Genomic DNA, 15,461 nt, shown 5'->3' on the forward strand with positions numbered 1-15,461 from the left:
TATACATTTGACGTAGAAACTGTACATTGGAGGTTGGGTAGGTGGGGGGGACTGTACATTAAAGGGGGGGGGGGGGGGGGTTGGGTAGGAGGGGTGGGGGACACACTGTACAAGCAAAACTGTACATTGGAATATTGACAAAACCATACTTGGTCATTTACTGTACATTGGAGGGGGTTGGGTTAGGACATTTACAGGGGCCAGTTTCGAATAGCAGCCTCCCGTAGGTGTTCTTTGAGAGGGGTTTTGAAAGTGGGTAGTGATTCACATTCCTTTACAGCTTTGGGTAGGGCGTTCCACATTGATGTGGCATAATTGCGAAACGTGTTTAGTCCCTTGTTTGAGCCGAATCTGGGTTTAACATGATTTGTGGAGCTCCCTCTGGTGTTGTGATTGTGGTATTCACTGACCTTTGGGAAGTATTTTGACATGTACATGGGTACCTTGGTCGTGTAGTGTATCTTGTAGACCAGGCCCATTGCAAGTTGCTGTACTCTGTCGTCTACTCTAAAGGCCCTCCCATAGTCGAGCGGACTGTACACCTCCGCAGTCTGCTCTGTGTACAGTCCGCTCGACTATGGGAGGGCCTTAAGCCATCCTAGGTTGTCAAAGTGGGCAGGGGTGAGGTGGGTTCTAGGAGTAAGGTCAAGCAGTAGTCTGACCAGTTTGTTTTGAGATGTTTGTAATTTTGTTTTTAGCGCCTTTGAGGTGCTTTGGTACCATGAGGTGCAAGCATAGTCGTAGTACCCCTGAATGAGTGTCATCAGCAAACTTGATGATTGTGTTGCTGTTGTGCTTTGCCACAGTCGTGCGTGTAAAGCAAGTAGAGGGGGCTCAGAACACAGCCCTGGGGGGGACCTGCTCTCTGCACTTGGTCTTCCTGTCAGGAAGTCCAAGACCCACTGGCAGAGATCGTAGTTCAAGCCCAGGTCTCCGAGCTTGAAGGAGACTATGGCATCCTCCATGGACCTGTTGGGGCGGTATGGAAATTGCAGGGGGTTTGCACATGCAGGTCAGTTCAGGAGCGTGACCGGTTCACACTGGAATCTGATATTGGCCAATTTAAAAAATGTGAACAAAAAAAAGGTATCAGATAAATTAATCGGAATTGAGCACTAAGGCTTGCAGTGTGAACGCAGTCCCAGAGAATGAAAATAAGTCTGTTCCTATGTTCATGTTTTTGTGGGTCAGGGCTAATTTGTTTACATTTGACCTTTCAAGTACACCAAGGATGGGGCGGACAAAGCGGACAGACGACCAAAGCAAGTCCTTTGACATGTTTTTATTAATTTCACTTTGACATCAGTACAGGGACCAGTTTTCTTTTCTTTTTCTGCAACATCTTTGCCCAAAGCTCCAAAATGTTATAACTAAATTCATCGCTAACAGAATAAGAGCTCCGATGTTAGTGAACACATCTAGATACCAGTAGTCAAAAGCAAAAAACAAAGACTGTCAAAGAGGAGAAAATTAAACACCTGCCACACACCCCCCCCCCTCCCTTTCTCCCGTCCCCAAAGAAAACATAGAACAAACGGGAAGAAAGCAACATGCTTCGAGACGAGTTTTAAAATGCGCATGTAGATTTAATATTGTATTTTACTCTCTGGAGAAATAAGTCACCTACGACGCTGCATCTAAAAAGAGGTTTGTAGTCGAGTAGTAGTAATAGCAGTAGTAATCTCAAAACATAGGTAGCATACTGTTAAGTATACACACAGCCTTTGTTGAACAAAAGGTTTCACTGGAGTGGGCGGCGTGTCTATGAAAAGCCAGTTTGCCATAACGCGAGTGTGTACACGCACTGCACCCGTGAGGTCATGTTCCACATGTCCAGCATCACACGGAACACTGTGGTTCACACATGTTGGATACGTGTGTGGTTGACAAACATCTAGAACAAACAGATTCAATCACTTGGGTGGATGAACGGGCTGAAGTAACCTTTACCCACAAGTCAAGGGGTAAAACTCTGAATCCAGCAGCTTCACTGAAGAAAAGAAATCTCCTTACAGTCATTATAATCTCGTATGAAGTCTTTATATCCTATTCTTTCTTGAAACAAATACAAATCTTCCATTGGGTTAGGATAATTTGACTAGTTGCAATACAACTGAACTGGTGTAAGAAATTCTTCAAAATAATGTGGCTAATTCTGACAGAATTTACCATAATTATTCACATGGTGGCCATTTTACTCTCATGTTGTACTCGGGTTGGGATTCCTTTCCACCCCGTTTTCATCTTAAGGAATCCCAACCAGAGCACAACATAAGATCAAAATGGCCACTGTGTGAATATGGTCAATTGCATCAAAACAAGTGAAATTATCTCATCCTATTGGCATCATTTTTCCACTCGTCTATGAGAAAAAATATGATTTTACTACACTATACAATATATAATTACTAGATTAGAAGATCCCTTTTACAGTGTCGGGTTCACAGCCAAGAATATCGATATAGACACGCACAAGGAGTGAACTAAACGCTGTTGATAGGACGTGGTGCGCGGTAGGCATGTTCTACCAGTGTTGCAGAGAACATTCAGCAGCTAGGCAGACATCCATCTCAAGCCCTGCCCTCTTTTCCTGATCCTCCAATCACAACTGGAAGCAACAGTTGTGATGGGAGGATCAAGAAAAGCACGGCGGGGCTCGATAGATCAATCACCATATTATAGAGGCGATGAGAGAATGATCCGAAGTGATCATCGTAGCGTTGGCCATTCAGTCGTTTGAGGGTGGGTGCAGTGGGTGGGGGGTTGCACTATAATGACAAGTGACGTGCAAACTTACTTTGGGGATACTATGACGTGACAATCACAACACATGACGTTGTGTTCGTCCCGCCATTTGCTTCTATATATATATATATAAATCCCTTTGAAAGACGCAGTAGCCCTAAAGTAGATGACTGTGGTTTTTCTTTCTAAAATGGATTCAAAAACACCAGTGAAGCAATTGATCACGAATAATAATAATCTTATAAACAAAACCAAAAGAAAAGGGTTAAGAATATGATACAGCCTATATAAAAGGGTTAAAGTCTGTCGTTTCCAGCGTATGCTATTACATGCTCTTCACGGCGTTCAAAGAGAAAAACAAATAAACAAACTAGTCCCGGATGGTGAACGACGAGCTGACACCACTCGCCTTTCCGTTATTCTTTCAGCTAACCCTCCGATGAGAAAGGCCTTGCTCTGGAGACCCGGAGACCCGGAATTCAACATTATGAAGCTTTGTGACTCGATGGGAGCTCTTAAGCTAGTTACGAGTGAAACCCGTTAATCCTATAAGTAATAATCATAGCAATAATAATAATAATAGTGATAAGAACGATAATCAAAATGTACAAGTGAACGCAAGACTTCCAACACATTTGGACTTCAGGTGTGACAGAAATGAGGCTGCTGTAAGGGGTGGGGGTTATTTTATATAAAAAGCGAGGCTAACTTATTACATACAGCAGAGGGTGGCCGTTGTTGACTTATTGTGTATATATATATATATATATATATACATAAAACAGTAAAAAAAAAATCATCAAATCAGAAAAGGTGTGAACTAGACCAAATTATCACAGCTGGCTCACGTTTTCAATCTTTTCTTATTTTTATTTATTATCATTTTATCCTGCTCGCGTGTTTTTATGAAAATAAAAAACAAAAAAACATTGTTCAGTGCATTGCAGAAACAGACATACATTAAGTGCCTTTAAAAAAAAAAGGCTAACAGAAAAAAATAAAAATAAAGAAATACTCTGGGCCAATCAGTAACAAAGAAATCCCAGTACCACGTTCCAAACACGAACCAACTTAGCTTTATTTTTTTCTCTCTCCATTATTCATACGACTGCCAGAGCAAAGAGCAGGAAAAGACTAGCCACAATTACGCCCCTAAAAGGTTGATGATTTTCTTTAGTTCTTTTTTTCTTAGTTTTCTATCTCGTTTTCTCCACTTAAATTTTCAGCGAAATGTATAGTTGAAAGTACAGACATTTGCTTTTTGTGTCCGCGTCCCCCTCCCTGCCTACAGAACCAGGTCATATATTCAGTCTAGTTCACTTGGTTTTGCGTCGTTCACACTGGACCAGAGCGCACCCCAAAAGAAGACGGGCACCGCTCACAGCGTTACATCACTTCCTCTGCTAGCGACGTACTTCCTGTCCGCGCGGGCGCAGCTCTTCTCTAATGCTCATGGTTAAGCTGCGCTGTAGTTTACATTGAATAGCTCAGAGGTTTGGAGGATGAGGGGGAGGGGCATTAGATATGTGGGGTTGGGAAGGGTCCGGTGGAGGGGGGTAAAGGGGAGGGGCTTTAAGATGGCGATGAGGATGATAATGGTAGTGGAGACGTTCCAGGAGCGCATCACTCGGTTTTGCTGCGCCTCACGGATCCAGGGAGCTTTTCCTGCAATCTGCAGAGAGAACAGCAAGATCAGTGAGAAGATCAAATGCAACAAGGTGAAAACAACGCATCTACAGTCATAATGACACCATTTGTATGTATTAGCTAGTTACTGTAGGCTAGACGGCCACCTGGGACAAAATATTCTGCAGAGTAAAACAAAATCAGAGAGAGAAGATCAAACGTTAGTGTCTATTGTAACTATATTTATTGTAATGGGAATATAACTGAGGTCATACAGACCCTCATCTGCACCTTGATTTACACTGCCTACTTGCTCATTATGCGTATACTCAAGAGTTAATTATATTGTTTGTTATGTTGTTTACACTGCCTATTTACATTTTTACTTCTCTACTGTACTATAATTGTATGACCTGTATCATGTCTTCTACTATTACCATGTACCTGTACCTGCCCTCCCCCCTCCCCATGCTGCTATGATGCCTGGATTTTCCCAAGGGGATCAATAAAGGAATATCTCATCAAGACAAAAACAACGCATCTACCGTCATAATTACACCATTTGTATGTATTAGCTAGTTACTGTAGGCTAGACGGCCACCTGGGACTAAACGTTCTAGCAGAGACTGAAGAAGCAACAACGGCGGGTTCACTTACTTGGCAATTGTGGTGTTGACCTGGGTGCGTACGAGGTCTATGTACTGATCGATCTGGGTCTGGAGGAGAGGAGAGAGAGAGGGGGGGGGGGTTAGCGTCAGTCAACTCCCAGGTAGTCTGGACCGGCACCACGAGACTGTGGGTATGAGCGTTTAGTCATTGACAGACTATTTCAGTGGCGATTCTCCTCCCCTTCCCGGCTATGCGAGACGCCATTTCACAAGGGCACCGTAGTTGCGTCCTGGCCGCGGCGCCGTCCAGGATGATTGCGATTGGTTTAACCCTTTCACTACCACGCTAGAAAATGGTTAACCCTTTCACTACGACAATACAGAAGGTTAACCCTTTCACTGCCACAGGACAAAGGGTTAACCCTTTCACAACCACACTACAGACTGTTAACCGTCCGTTAGGCCCGTCCCCGAATAAGGATTTGTATAGTCGACTTTGATTGGCAACACATTTTTTTTTTATTATAAATATATATATTATCTTTTTTGATCATTCCATTTGGGCTGTGGGGGGTGCTTAATGTCTGAAGGAGTCGACTGAAGGCTTCTTGTCCTCTGCCAAAGCATGCAATTGGTCCACTGATGGATACATCTTGATATTTGTCTAGTGCAGGGGTGGCCAACCAGTCAGAGACTAAGAGCCACAAAAATGACTGTGGTACCACAAAGAGCCACACCATATACCAGCGTTTCTCAACCTTTTTTTTCAGTCACGGCACCCTTCATGTGTTTATAGGTCTCACCCTCTGGCCTCTGAAGTTGCTAATGTCTTTTTTATTTGGGTCTCACAGGGTTAAATGTACCCTGTGAGACCCACGGTTGCAAAATTACAAAATCACTTTTAGCCATTAAAAAAAATAATGTTTATTTAAAAAATGTTAAAGGGGAACTATTTTACTATTTCTTTCACTATTTGGGCACTTTTACACAATTCCTGAGTCTATGGAACACCTAGGTTTTTTTCAAAAAACAAATTCATTGTTTTGTATTTCTAATCAAGTACTCAATCTACCTCAAGATCTTAAGCCGTTTTGAGGCTGGGCTCCAACCACTGTGTGGCCTGGTGCCAACTGCCACATCAACTGCCACATTATTATGCAGCTGAGAAATCTCTGACATCACAGATCAGCACATTTTCAGATGACTCAGTTCAGTGAGGGTGAATATTGTGAGAGGAGAATTGGAAGAATGCGCCAATATGAGAATTAGAGACATAGATCCTATTAATATAAGTCCACATAGCTAAGAAACAATGGTAAACACTGAAAAAGGCCATTTATAAGATAGTTCCCCTTTAAGCACATGTATAGTCAATTGGTCCTGTTGTTCAGCCTCACAATGCTATTTGATAGTAAATGGGTTTATATGTCCCACCCTCTGGCCTCTGAAGTTGCTAATGTCTTTTTAATTTGGGCCTCACAGGGTTAACCTCTTAAGCCCGAGATATACAGTAAAAGTGTATATTTTCAGCATTACGTTTGTTTACCAATTATTTTAACTGTTATTAGTGAAATATAAGATTATAGAAATCTCAGGGCATTGAGTCAGAAACCGGCGCATATTGACAGGAGGAAGTGGCACATCCAAAAGTGAGTCTTTTGAAGGAAGAGACTCAGGGCTTTCAAATTTAGAAAAACTACCCTACCCAGCTCACACCAGCCCCTGTCAATCATCTGACTTCTGGATTTACTTTTTTATTTCTCTTATTTTTTGGGATTATCTCCCACAAACCTGAACGTTATTGCCATAAAACAGAACGCAGTTAGTTTCTCTACCTTTCTGTGAACGTCCAAAAAACGGTGTTGCAATATGATGAAAAATGGTGGATAAATGTACATTATAAAAAAGATGGCAGAATTCATTATTATTCATTTGCTTAGATTTTTCAGGTCTGGTCAATTTTAGCATGGTGTTATTCACAGTCAAAGATATATTTTTTTTTAAATAGAATTGATATTCTCCTTTGGTTCATTACAATTTACTCAAGCCTAGTAACAGACACACTATTTCTGACACTGATCCATATATGTCCCTAGATTCAGATACCAAGAACATGCAAATGAACAATTTAAATGTTTATTCTACGTCCTTATGGAATGAGTGACATACAAAAAAAAAGAAAAAAAAAACGTTTTTTTTTATGGATGGAAGAGCCGCACATTGACGGGCAAAGAGCCGCATGCGGCTCGCGAGCCGCGGGTTGGCCACCCCTGGTCTAGTGTGTTCATTAGACGAGTGAAATCCTCTTTCAGTGCCTGTGCCCGTTTTCTGGTATGCACACCATTAGCGTTAGCCACGCTTCTAGGCCTCTTTGCTTTTGGAAAGAATGATCCAATGATTCGCATTCGACTAAGAGTTTGGCAGTCGACTACGGCTCCTTTCAATCGATTTGTCAAATATTAGACTAGTCGGGGTCAGCCCTACCGTCTGTAGTGTGGTAGTGAAAGGTTAACCTTTTGTAGTGTGGTAGTGAAAAGGTTAATAAAATATAAACAAGCCAGAAAGTTTTTTCCCCCTATACCGGAATGATGATAGGTTCAGCCAGACCTCTGGCACAGCACTGACGTAGTGTGGGGAGAAGTACGACGAGACCAACTCGTATACGTCATGGAAGGGAGGCGATGGTGAATGAGACCTAGACTCAGAGCAGTCGGACTTGAAGCTTCTCTCACTGGCCCGACTCTTCAGGCTTCTATGCCGATGCTACTACCCACAATGCACTGCTTGACAAACAATACCACTTACCCTTAGCTGCCACCAGGTGTTCCCCTCCAGCTGACTTGTTGTACACAATTTTCAGTCATTTGGATGTCAGCTAAATTACTAAATGTAAATTCCAAGGTTTATTTGTGACATAAAGTGTACAAGCAGTAGCACAGAGCAGTGAGATGCCGCCCCCCCCCCCCCCCCCCCCGGACTGTACATTGACCATGTTCACACGGTGGCCATTTTGCTCTTATGTCATGCTCGGGTTGGGATTCCTTTCAACCCTGTTCCTACCCTGGGTGGGATGAGATTAAAAAGCTAGGAGGGGGTAGTTCCAATCTACACAATGTGGTCATAGAAGAACGAACGTGTCAAATTCATAATATTCCACCTCTTTTCTACCCAGAAGTAGACACTGCTTCTTCCTCATTTGAGATTCAATGGCGGCTGGAACACTGAATGTCATCACTGTCAGTTACAGGAACAAGTGACGGGGCTCAGTGACCCAAGTACATTCAGGAGCCTCTAGGGGGCGCTATACACATGATACATACAGTAAACCTCCTCTACACATGTTGTAGAACACATGATATACAGTAAACCTCCTCTACACATGTTGTAGAACACACGATATACAGTAAACCTCCTCTACACATGTTGTAGAACACACGATATACAGTAAACCTCCTCTACACATGTTGTAGAACACACGATATACAGTAAACCTCCTCTACACATGTTGTAGAACACACAATATACAGTAAACCTCCTCTACACATGTTGTAGAACACACGATATACAGTAAACCTCCTCGACACATGTTGTAGAACACACGATATACAGTAAACCTCCTCTACACATGTAGAACACATGATATACAGTAAACCTCCTCTACACATGTTGTAGAACACACGATATACAGTAAACCTCCTCTACACATGTTGTAGAACACACGATATACAGTAAACCTCCTCTACACATGTTGTAGAACACACGATATACAGTAAACCTCCTCTACACATGTTGTTGTAGAAGACCGGCTGACTAAAACGGCACTGTGCCATTAGGAACAGGACACTTCAGAAGTGCAACACTTCCGTCTATTTCTCTGAGTCATAAGAGCAACACACCGTCTCTCTTACGAGTCGACGTGACGCCCACACAACCATACTGCTCATCGGAGCGGTTAGAAATGACTTTGCATTTTCTATGACCAGCAGCCGCGCGCTAAGAGCCCGTCTACGTGTGATTAAGAGTGCAGTCATTGCGGTGAGGTCACTCCCCAGAGAGCGCTGTCGACACGTCTTCCCGGAGCGGCTGCCGTGAGATTCACTGTAAAACTAATCTGATGCATAACGACACCAGCGGAAGGTCAAGAGTCTCACCTTGTTCTTCTCGTAGACGGGCGGCACGGCGAAGAGCAGGATGTCAGCTAGAGAGAGGGAGGGGGGGGAGGGAGAGAGAGTAGAGGGAGGGAGGGGGAGGGAGAGAGGGGGGGGGGAGAGAGAGAGTGGAGGGAGGGAGAGAGAGTAGAGGGAGGGAGAGAGAGAGGGAGAGGGGAGAGAGAGTAGAGGGAGGGAGAGAGGGAGAGTAGAGGGAGGGAGAGGGAGAGAGGGGGGGGAGAGAGAGAGAGTAGAGGGAGGGAGAGAGGGAGAGTAGAGGGAGGGAGGGAGGGAGAGAGTAGAGGGAGGGAGAGAGAGAGTAGAGGGAGGGAGAGAGGGAGAGTAGAGGGGGAGTAGAGGGAGAGAGAGAGGGGGGAGAGAGAGAGGGAGAGTAGAGGGAGGGAGAGAGAGGGGGGAGAGAGGGAGGGAGAGTAGAGGGAGATAGAGGGGGGGGAGAGAGAGAGGGATAGAGGGAGAGTAGATGGAGGGAGAGAGGGAGGGTAGAGGGGGGGGATAGAGGGAGATAGAGAGAAAAATTTCAGTGAACACATCTGTATCTTTACATCTGTATCGTTTGTTAGAAAATTACACAGCTTCTATAATTTAATTGTGATGTAGCTTCTATAATTTACATTGTGACGTAGTTCTATAATTTACATTGTGACGTAGCTTCTATAATTTACATTGTGACATAGCTTCTATAATTTACATTGTGATGTAGCTTCTATAATTTACATTGTGATGTAGCTTCTATAATTTACATTGTGATGTAGCTTCTATAATTTACATTGTGACGTAGTTCTATAATTTACATTGTGACGTAGCTTCCATCATTTACATTGTGACACAGCTTCTATAATTTACATTGTGACGTAGTTTCTATAATTTACATTGTGACACAGCTTCTATAATTTACATTGTGACAGTTTCTATAATTTACATTGTGACACAGCTTCTATAATTTACATTGTGACACAGCTTCTATAATTTACATTGTGATACAGCTTCTAGAATTTGCACGGCACACAAGACGTAAATAAAATGCTTTCCGATGACAACTCACTCACAGCTACTGCACTTAGAATAGTTAAAACGTGACATCGACCAACTAAGTGCTGAGGGAGGGGGATGCAGTAAATTCGCTCTTAAGTGATTCACTGATCAATATTACTGGAACATGGAGGGGGGGGGGGCGTTATAGAGAGCTGGTGTAATGAGCATCAGTCAATTATACGATGGTGCAGCCTTGGTCAGCCTCCAACTGCTCCGACCCCTCTGGGCTCTTCTCTGTCTCTTCGGTCAAGGTCAGTGGTGGGAGGTCAGTGGTGGTTGCACATGGACTAAATGAGCCCGACCACCCCCTTACAGCTCCCTTCTGGTCTTGCATCGATCATAATATTTCCATTTCTCAGTTGGGTTTCACAATTGCTGCCCCTAGACTCTAACAAGCAACAAACTCCTAAAAACTGACCTTTATTCACAGGCTTTTCTTAATTTTGTTACAGGCCATTAAGAACTTGGTACAAGATTTTATTCGCAGGTACTCACAAATTGTGAGGATTCAGTCAGCAATAATTATTGGCAAAAAATATCTAAATTAATAAAAACTGAAATCACACCATGGTCAAAATGTGCAATCCTTATGATGCGTCTAATCTTTGCCTAAATAATCCTAATTGAATTGACCATATTCACACGGTGGCCATTTTCCACCGTGGAATCCCAACCTGAGCATGATATAATAGCAAAATGGCTGCCGTGTGAATATGGGTTTTCGGTACAGTGGGGGAATGTTTGGCTTTCCATGATCCACTCAGGAGTGATGTAGTGTGCAGTTACTGTTAAATATGGCGGTCAACGAATATTCTATTCAAATTAATAATAGACTTTGTAGGGGCGGTCAGGTGGCGTAGCGGAGATTGCGTTCGTCACCAACGCCGGAGACGCTGGATTCGCCTGTTCGAATCCAGCTCCCGGCGTTGTCACCAGCTTGGCTGGCCGTTTACACTAATACAATTGGCAGTATTAGAGGGTGGGAAAGCTGGTGGGGTGGGTCCGGGTCGTTGTAAACAGCAACTCCTACAGTTCGGTCGGGGCGCCTGCTCAGCGCGGATAGGATCTAAGGGGGGTAGTGTGATCCTTCCACACGTTACACCCTCTCAGTGAGAGTCCGCGCTGTCAGGTGAAAAGAAGCAGTTGATTGGCTAGACGTGTGTCGGAGGAAGCACGTGATAGCCTCCACTCTCCCAGACCGACTGTGGGGGGTAAGTGCGCAGCGACCAGGAAGGGGATTGGGAATTGGCATAACGACTAACATTGGGATGGGAGAAAATCGGAGGAAAAAGATCAATATAAAAAAAAATAATAATAATAGACTTTGTACTCTGAAAATACGGTTGGAAATACTTCGGATTTTGATCAACTTGTGGAACCTCGAGACAGTTGTATGCAAGCTATGTAAACTACAGCCCTTCTTTTTTATGCTAACGCTATTTTGGGAGTTCTAGTGTCAAGAATGTAAGTAGCCTACTTTTCTGTTTTAGCACTTTATTGTAAATTATCCCCCCAGGGTCAAACTTTCTTGAATAGACAGAAGCATCATGCAGGTCCCTAATGATTTCATTACCATTTCCCGTTTCATGCCAAGGAAAATATATTGTTTCATGTTTATCACACCTTGTTGGGAGGCGCGTTGCAGTGTATGAATGTCAGTTCTATTATGCTGTAAACTTTCATTAATTTGAGGGTGTGTGTGTGGGGGGGGGGGGGGGGGGGCTATGCTAAATGACAGGTAATCTCAGTGGTGCATGGGCTGAACGAACAACATACGGCCATTTGCGCAAATTATATTTTGGGAAGGAGGTGAACTTGGGAGTTTTGAATTAAGTTCTGCACGCAAAAAGAATTCGGCATGTGCGTTAGTGGTTAAAGTAACATTCTATTGGTTCGGTACACAGCGTGTACTGAACCGAAGGTCCCATACTGAAACGGTTTGGTACGGATACGTGTACCGTTACACCCCTACTAGTTAATAATAATGGCTGGCTTTCTATAGCACTTTTCTAGCACAAGTACAACTCAAAACTGCTTTTTAATGGGATGACTATTATTTTTCAGTCTGGGTGGATCCAGTGGGAATTGAACCCCTAACCTTGGCAGTATTAGTAGTGCCATGCTCAGAGCGCTATTTCAACATCAACTGACTTGTTGAATGGCAAATAATGTCACTAGTTTGCTACTATAAAAATAAAAAATCTGAATCACCTCGACACTTGATTCATCAACTGCTAGCGTTAATCCCCGATGTTAATCTCCCGTGTCGGGCTAGAATGATGGAACGAGGACGGGACGCTGGTCCCAACATTCTCCCTAGGTTTTTTAACCGGGAGACAGCGCTGCTTACAAGATTAGTCTCACAGGGGTAAAAGAGGAAGCAATGTTTGAACGTTACTATGACGACTCATCCTCTTGTAATTCTAGACACCAGGCAGTTGCCATGTCTGCTACCATGTCGATGCTCAGCCCCTCCCTCCTCGTCTCCTGCTCGTAAACAGGCTTGTTATATACAGGCTTCCTGCAGGTTTCAACAAGTTACATTTAAGACTTTTTAAGACCTTTTTAAGACCACTTTGAATATAATGTAATACCTACATCACGGCCATACTCGATAAAAAGTGTGAAGGATAATTACTATGAAAGAAGTAATTCCATATGAATTGCTAATACTGTGCTGCTTACTTTGCAGCCCGGACATTTCCCACATAGTTAAACACAATACAGGGACGTTATCGCAACATAGAAGTCACTTCTTAAGCCAATATATTTTTAAGACCTATTAAACTCACATTTAAGACCTTTTTAAAACCTACAATTTGGATTATTAAAAGACCCAGTGGGAACCGTGTAAATAGTATCCTGGTTCCACCGCTGCCATGGCGATGTCCTGTGGGGGCGCTGTTGTCAAGGAAACAACATCAACATCTAGACCCTGCTCAGCCTTACCCAGGATGAGGATAGTGATTCCATTGAAGACGGCTCCTACGTAAGTCAGCAGCCACATACCCACGGCCAGCTGAGGGGCAAGAGGGGAGACAGATTAAAATTAGATTAGATAAAAAACACCAGAGAACCAATGCAGAGAGGTGAATCGTAACTACGGCAACACAAAACGACTCCACAACGCCAAAAGAAACGGGACGCAAAATAATCTGATATGTTTCTCTCTAAAAGCAATGACAGAACACAGCACCTGGGCCATAAGAGCAAGAGAATAAAGTCCTATATGGAGCTTCCCGGTGAAACTAGTCATGCCCTGCTGAATCTACATCCCTGCTTGATGACCATGACATTGTCGGAGAGAGGCTTTCGAGGAGAGGAGAGCGAAGGAGGGCCTGGATGTGTGCTGCTGGTTTAATAGGCTTGGAGAGCGCGAGACTGTGCAGAGTATTATCCCTGCTTGGCTGCTCGTGGGACGGGCCTCCGCCCTGCTTCACTCACTCACTCTCTCACTCACTCACTCACTCACTCACTCTCACTCTCACTCTCACTCTCACTCTCACTCTCACTCTCACTCTCACTCTGCAGCTATCTGATCACTGCTTGTGCTGATCCTGGGACTAGGCGAGGGGGGATGATGTATGATGGTTGCAGACCGTAGCGCCAGCTCTACCTCTCTCAGTATCACATGATGAAGAGCTCTGCTGCAGATGCTGCTGGTGCTTAACGCTTTACACTTTAGAACTTCATAACGGAGGCTGGCGGTGAAGCTTATTACTGTGTGAAGAGTGGGTTATTACTGTGTGAAGAGTGGGTTATTACTGTGTGAAGAGTGGGTTATTACTGTGTGAAGAGTGGGTTATTACTGTGTGAAGTGTAGGTTATTACTGTGTGAAGAGTGTGTTATTACTGTGTGAAGAGTGGGTTATTACTGTCTGAAAAGTGGGTTATTACTGTGTGAAGTGTAGGTTATTACTGTGTGAAGAGTGGGTTATTACTGTGTGAAGAGTGGGTTATTACTGTGTGAAAAGTGGGTTATTACTGTGTGAAAAGTGGGTTCTAAAAGGACCGGCAGACAGAGGAGACTGTGGAAGAGAGAGTGTGGGAATCGTTTGCCAATATGAACCCTCCAAATAGGGGTGGACGGTATAAATTTGCTCTACGGTATGGATTTTGACTATACCTTGTAACCGGTAGAGCAGCTCTAAAATAGCAATGACGTCATGTAACCACAGCGCGACTATTTCACTGCATTTGCCCCTAAAAATAGATAGAATTAGTCAAGATAATAGATATGTGCAAACTGGAAAAAGTTATTTGGAGGCTTCGCGCAGTGGGCGTGTCAACACGCAATTGTCATTTCATAATAAACACATATCACTGCGGCGCACAGCAAGTTTCAATTTCAGTTCCTGGCATTTTTAACCAGTGGAGAAAGGGAAGAGATTTCCCTATCGTTTTTCTTATATGAATTATTCTACGTTAATAAAACATACCTGGTGATCAACTAGTTTGCTGTGAACATTATGATATGTGTGTCGTGTTCTGATAACGACGGCTGGGCAGCGGGAGCTGGATTTTGCGAGAAGCATATGCAGCTGCAGAGCCGCAGAGTAGGGGCGCTCTCAGGTCCGGTCACAGGCCCGCTCAACAGCGCCCCCCACCCAACGGCTGAATGGCTGAATTGGAGTATTGCACTGTGTATTGCACACAGCAGCTCTGGATCTGTTCAGTAATGAATCACAGCAGCTCTGGATCTGTTCAGTAAAGGTAAAGGATCACAGCAGCTCTGGATCTGTTCAGTAAAGGATCACAGCAGCTCTGGATCTGTTCAGTAAAGGATCACAGCAGCTCTGGATCTGTTCAGTAAAGGTAAAGGATCACAGCAGCTCTGGATCTGTTCAGTAATGGATCACAGCAGCTCTGGATCTGTTCAGTAAAGGTAAAGGATCACAGCAGCTCTGGATCTGTTCAGTAAAGGTAATGGATCACAGCAGCTTTGGATCTGTTCAGTAAAGGGTAATGGATCACAGCAGCTCTGGATCTGCCGCTAAACGGAACCATGCAACTGCAGGAACAAAAAAGGCAGGAAAGGTCATTTCTTGGTCCCTACGAGGTCTTAGTCCGGTGGGCTAGGCCCCGCCCACCTTCAGAGAGTCCACGAGGTCCTCCACTAAGAAGAGGTGGCTCATCTGCTTCAGGGCTCGGTTGATGTAGGTCAGACTGGCGTCCACGTGCTTGCGGAAGGTCTCTGGGGGGATGCTGACATCCTTATCTATCAGTGTTCTGTGGAGGAGGAGAAGGAGGAGGGTGAACTCAAAATGAGGCTAACCTGCCA

General features: G+C 43.9%; 1 protein-coding gene across 1 annotated transcript in view; it reads right to left on the bottom strand.

The window, feature by feature from the left end:
• Positions 1 to 1,267: 1,267 nt before the first annotated feature.
• The window catches only part of rtn3 (reticulon 3), a 38,573-nt gene continuing 24,379 nt past the window's right edge, over positions 1,268 to 15,461 (bottom strand). Inside the window, exons 3-7 of the mRNA XM_084333155.1 lie at positions 15,271 to 15,409; positions 13,130 to 13,199; positions 9,131 to 9,177; positions 5,029 to 5,087; positions 1,268 to 4,417 (exon numbers count right to left, since the gene is read on the bottom strand). Of these exons, the coding sequence (XP_084189281.1) occupies positions 4,369 to 4,417; positions 5,029 to 5,087; positions 9,131 to 9,177; positions 13,130 to 13,199; positions 15,271 to 15,409 (364 nt within the window). The 3' untranslated portion in view covers positions 1,268 to 4,368. The remainder of the gene's footprint in view (positions 4,418 to 5,028; positions 5,088 to 9,130; positions 9,178 to 13,129; positions 13,200 to 15,270; positions 15,410 to 15,461) is intronic.

Source organism: Notolepis coatsorum (genome assembly GCF_963971535.1).
Source record: "Notolepis coatsorum genome assembly, chromosome: 1".
Taxonomy (NCBI): domain Eukaryota; kingdom Metazoa; phylum Chordata; class Actinopteri; order Aulopiformes; family Paralepididae; genus Notolepis; species Notolepis coatsorum.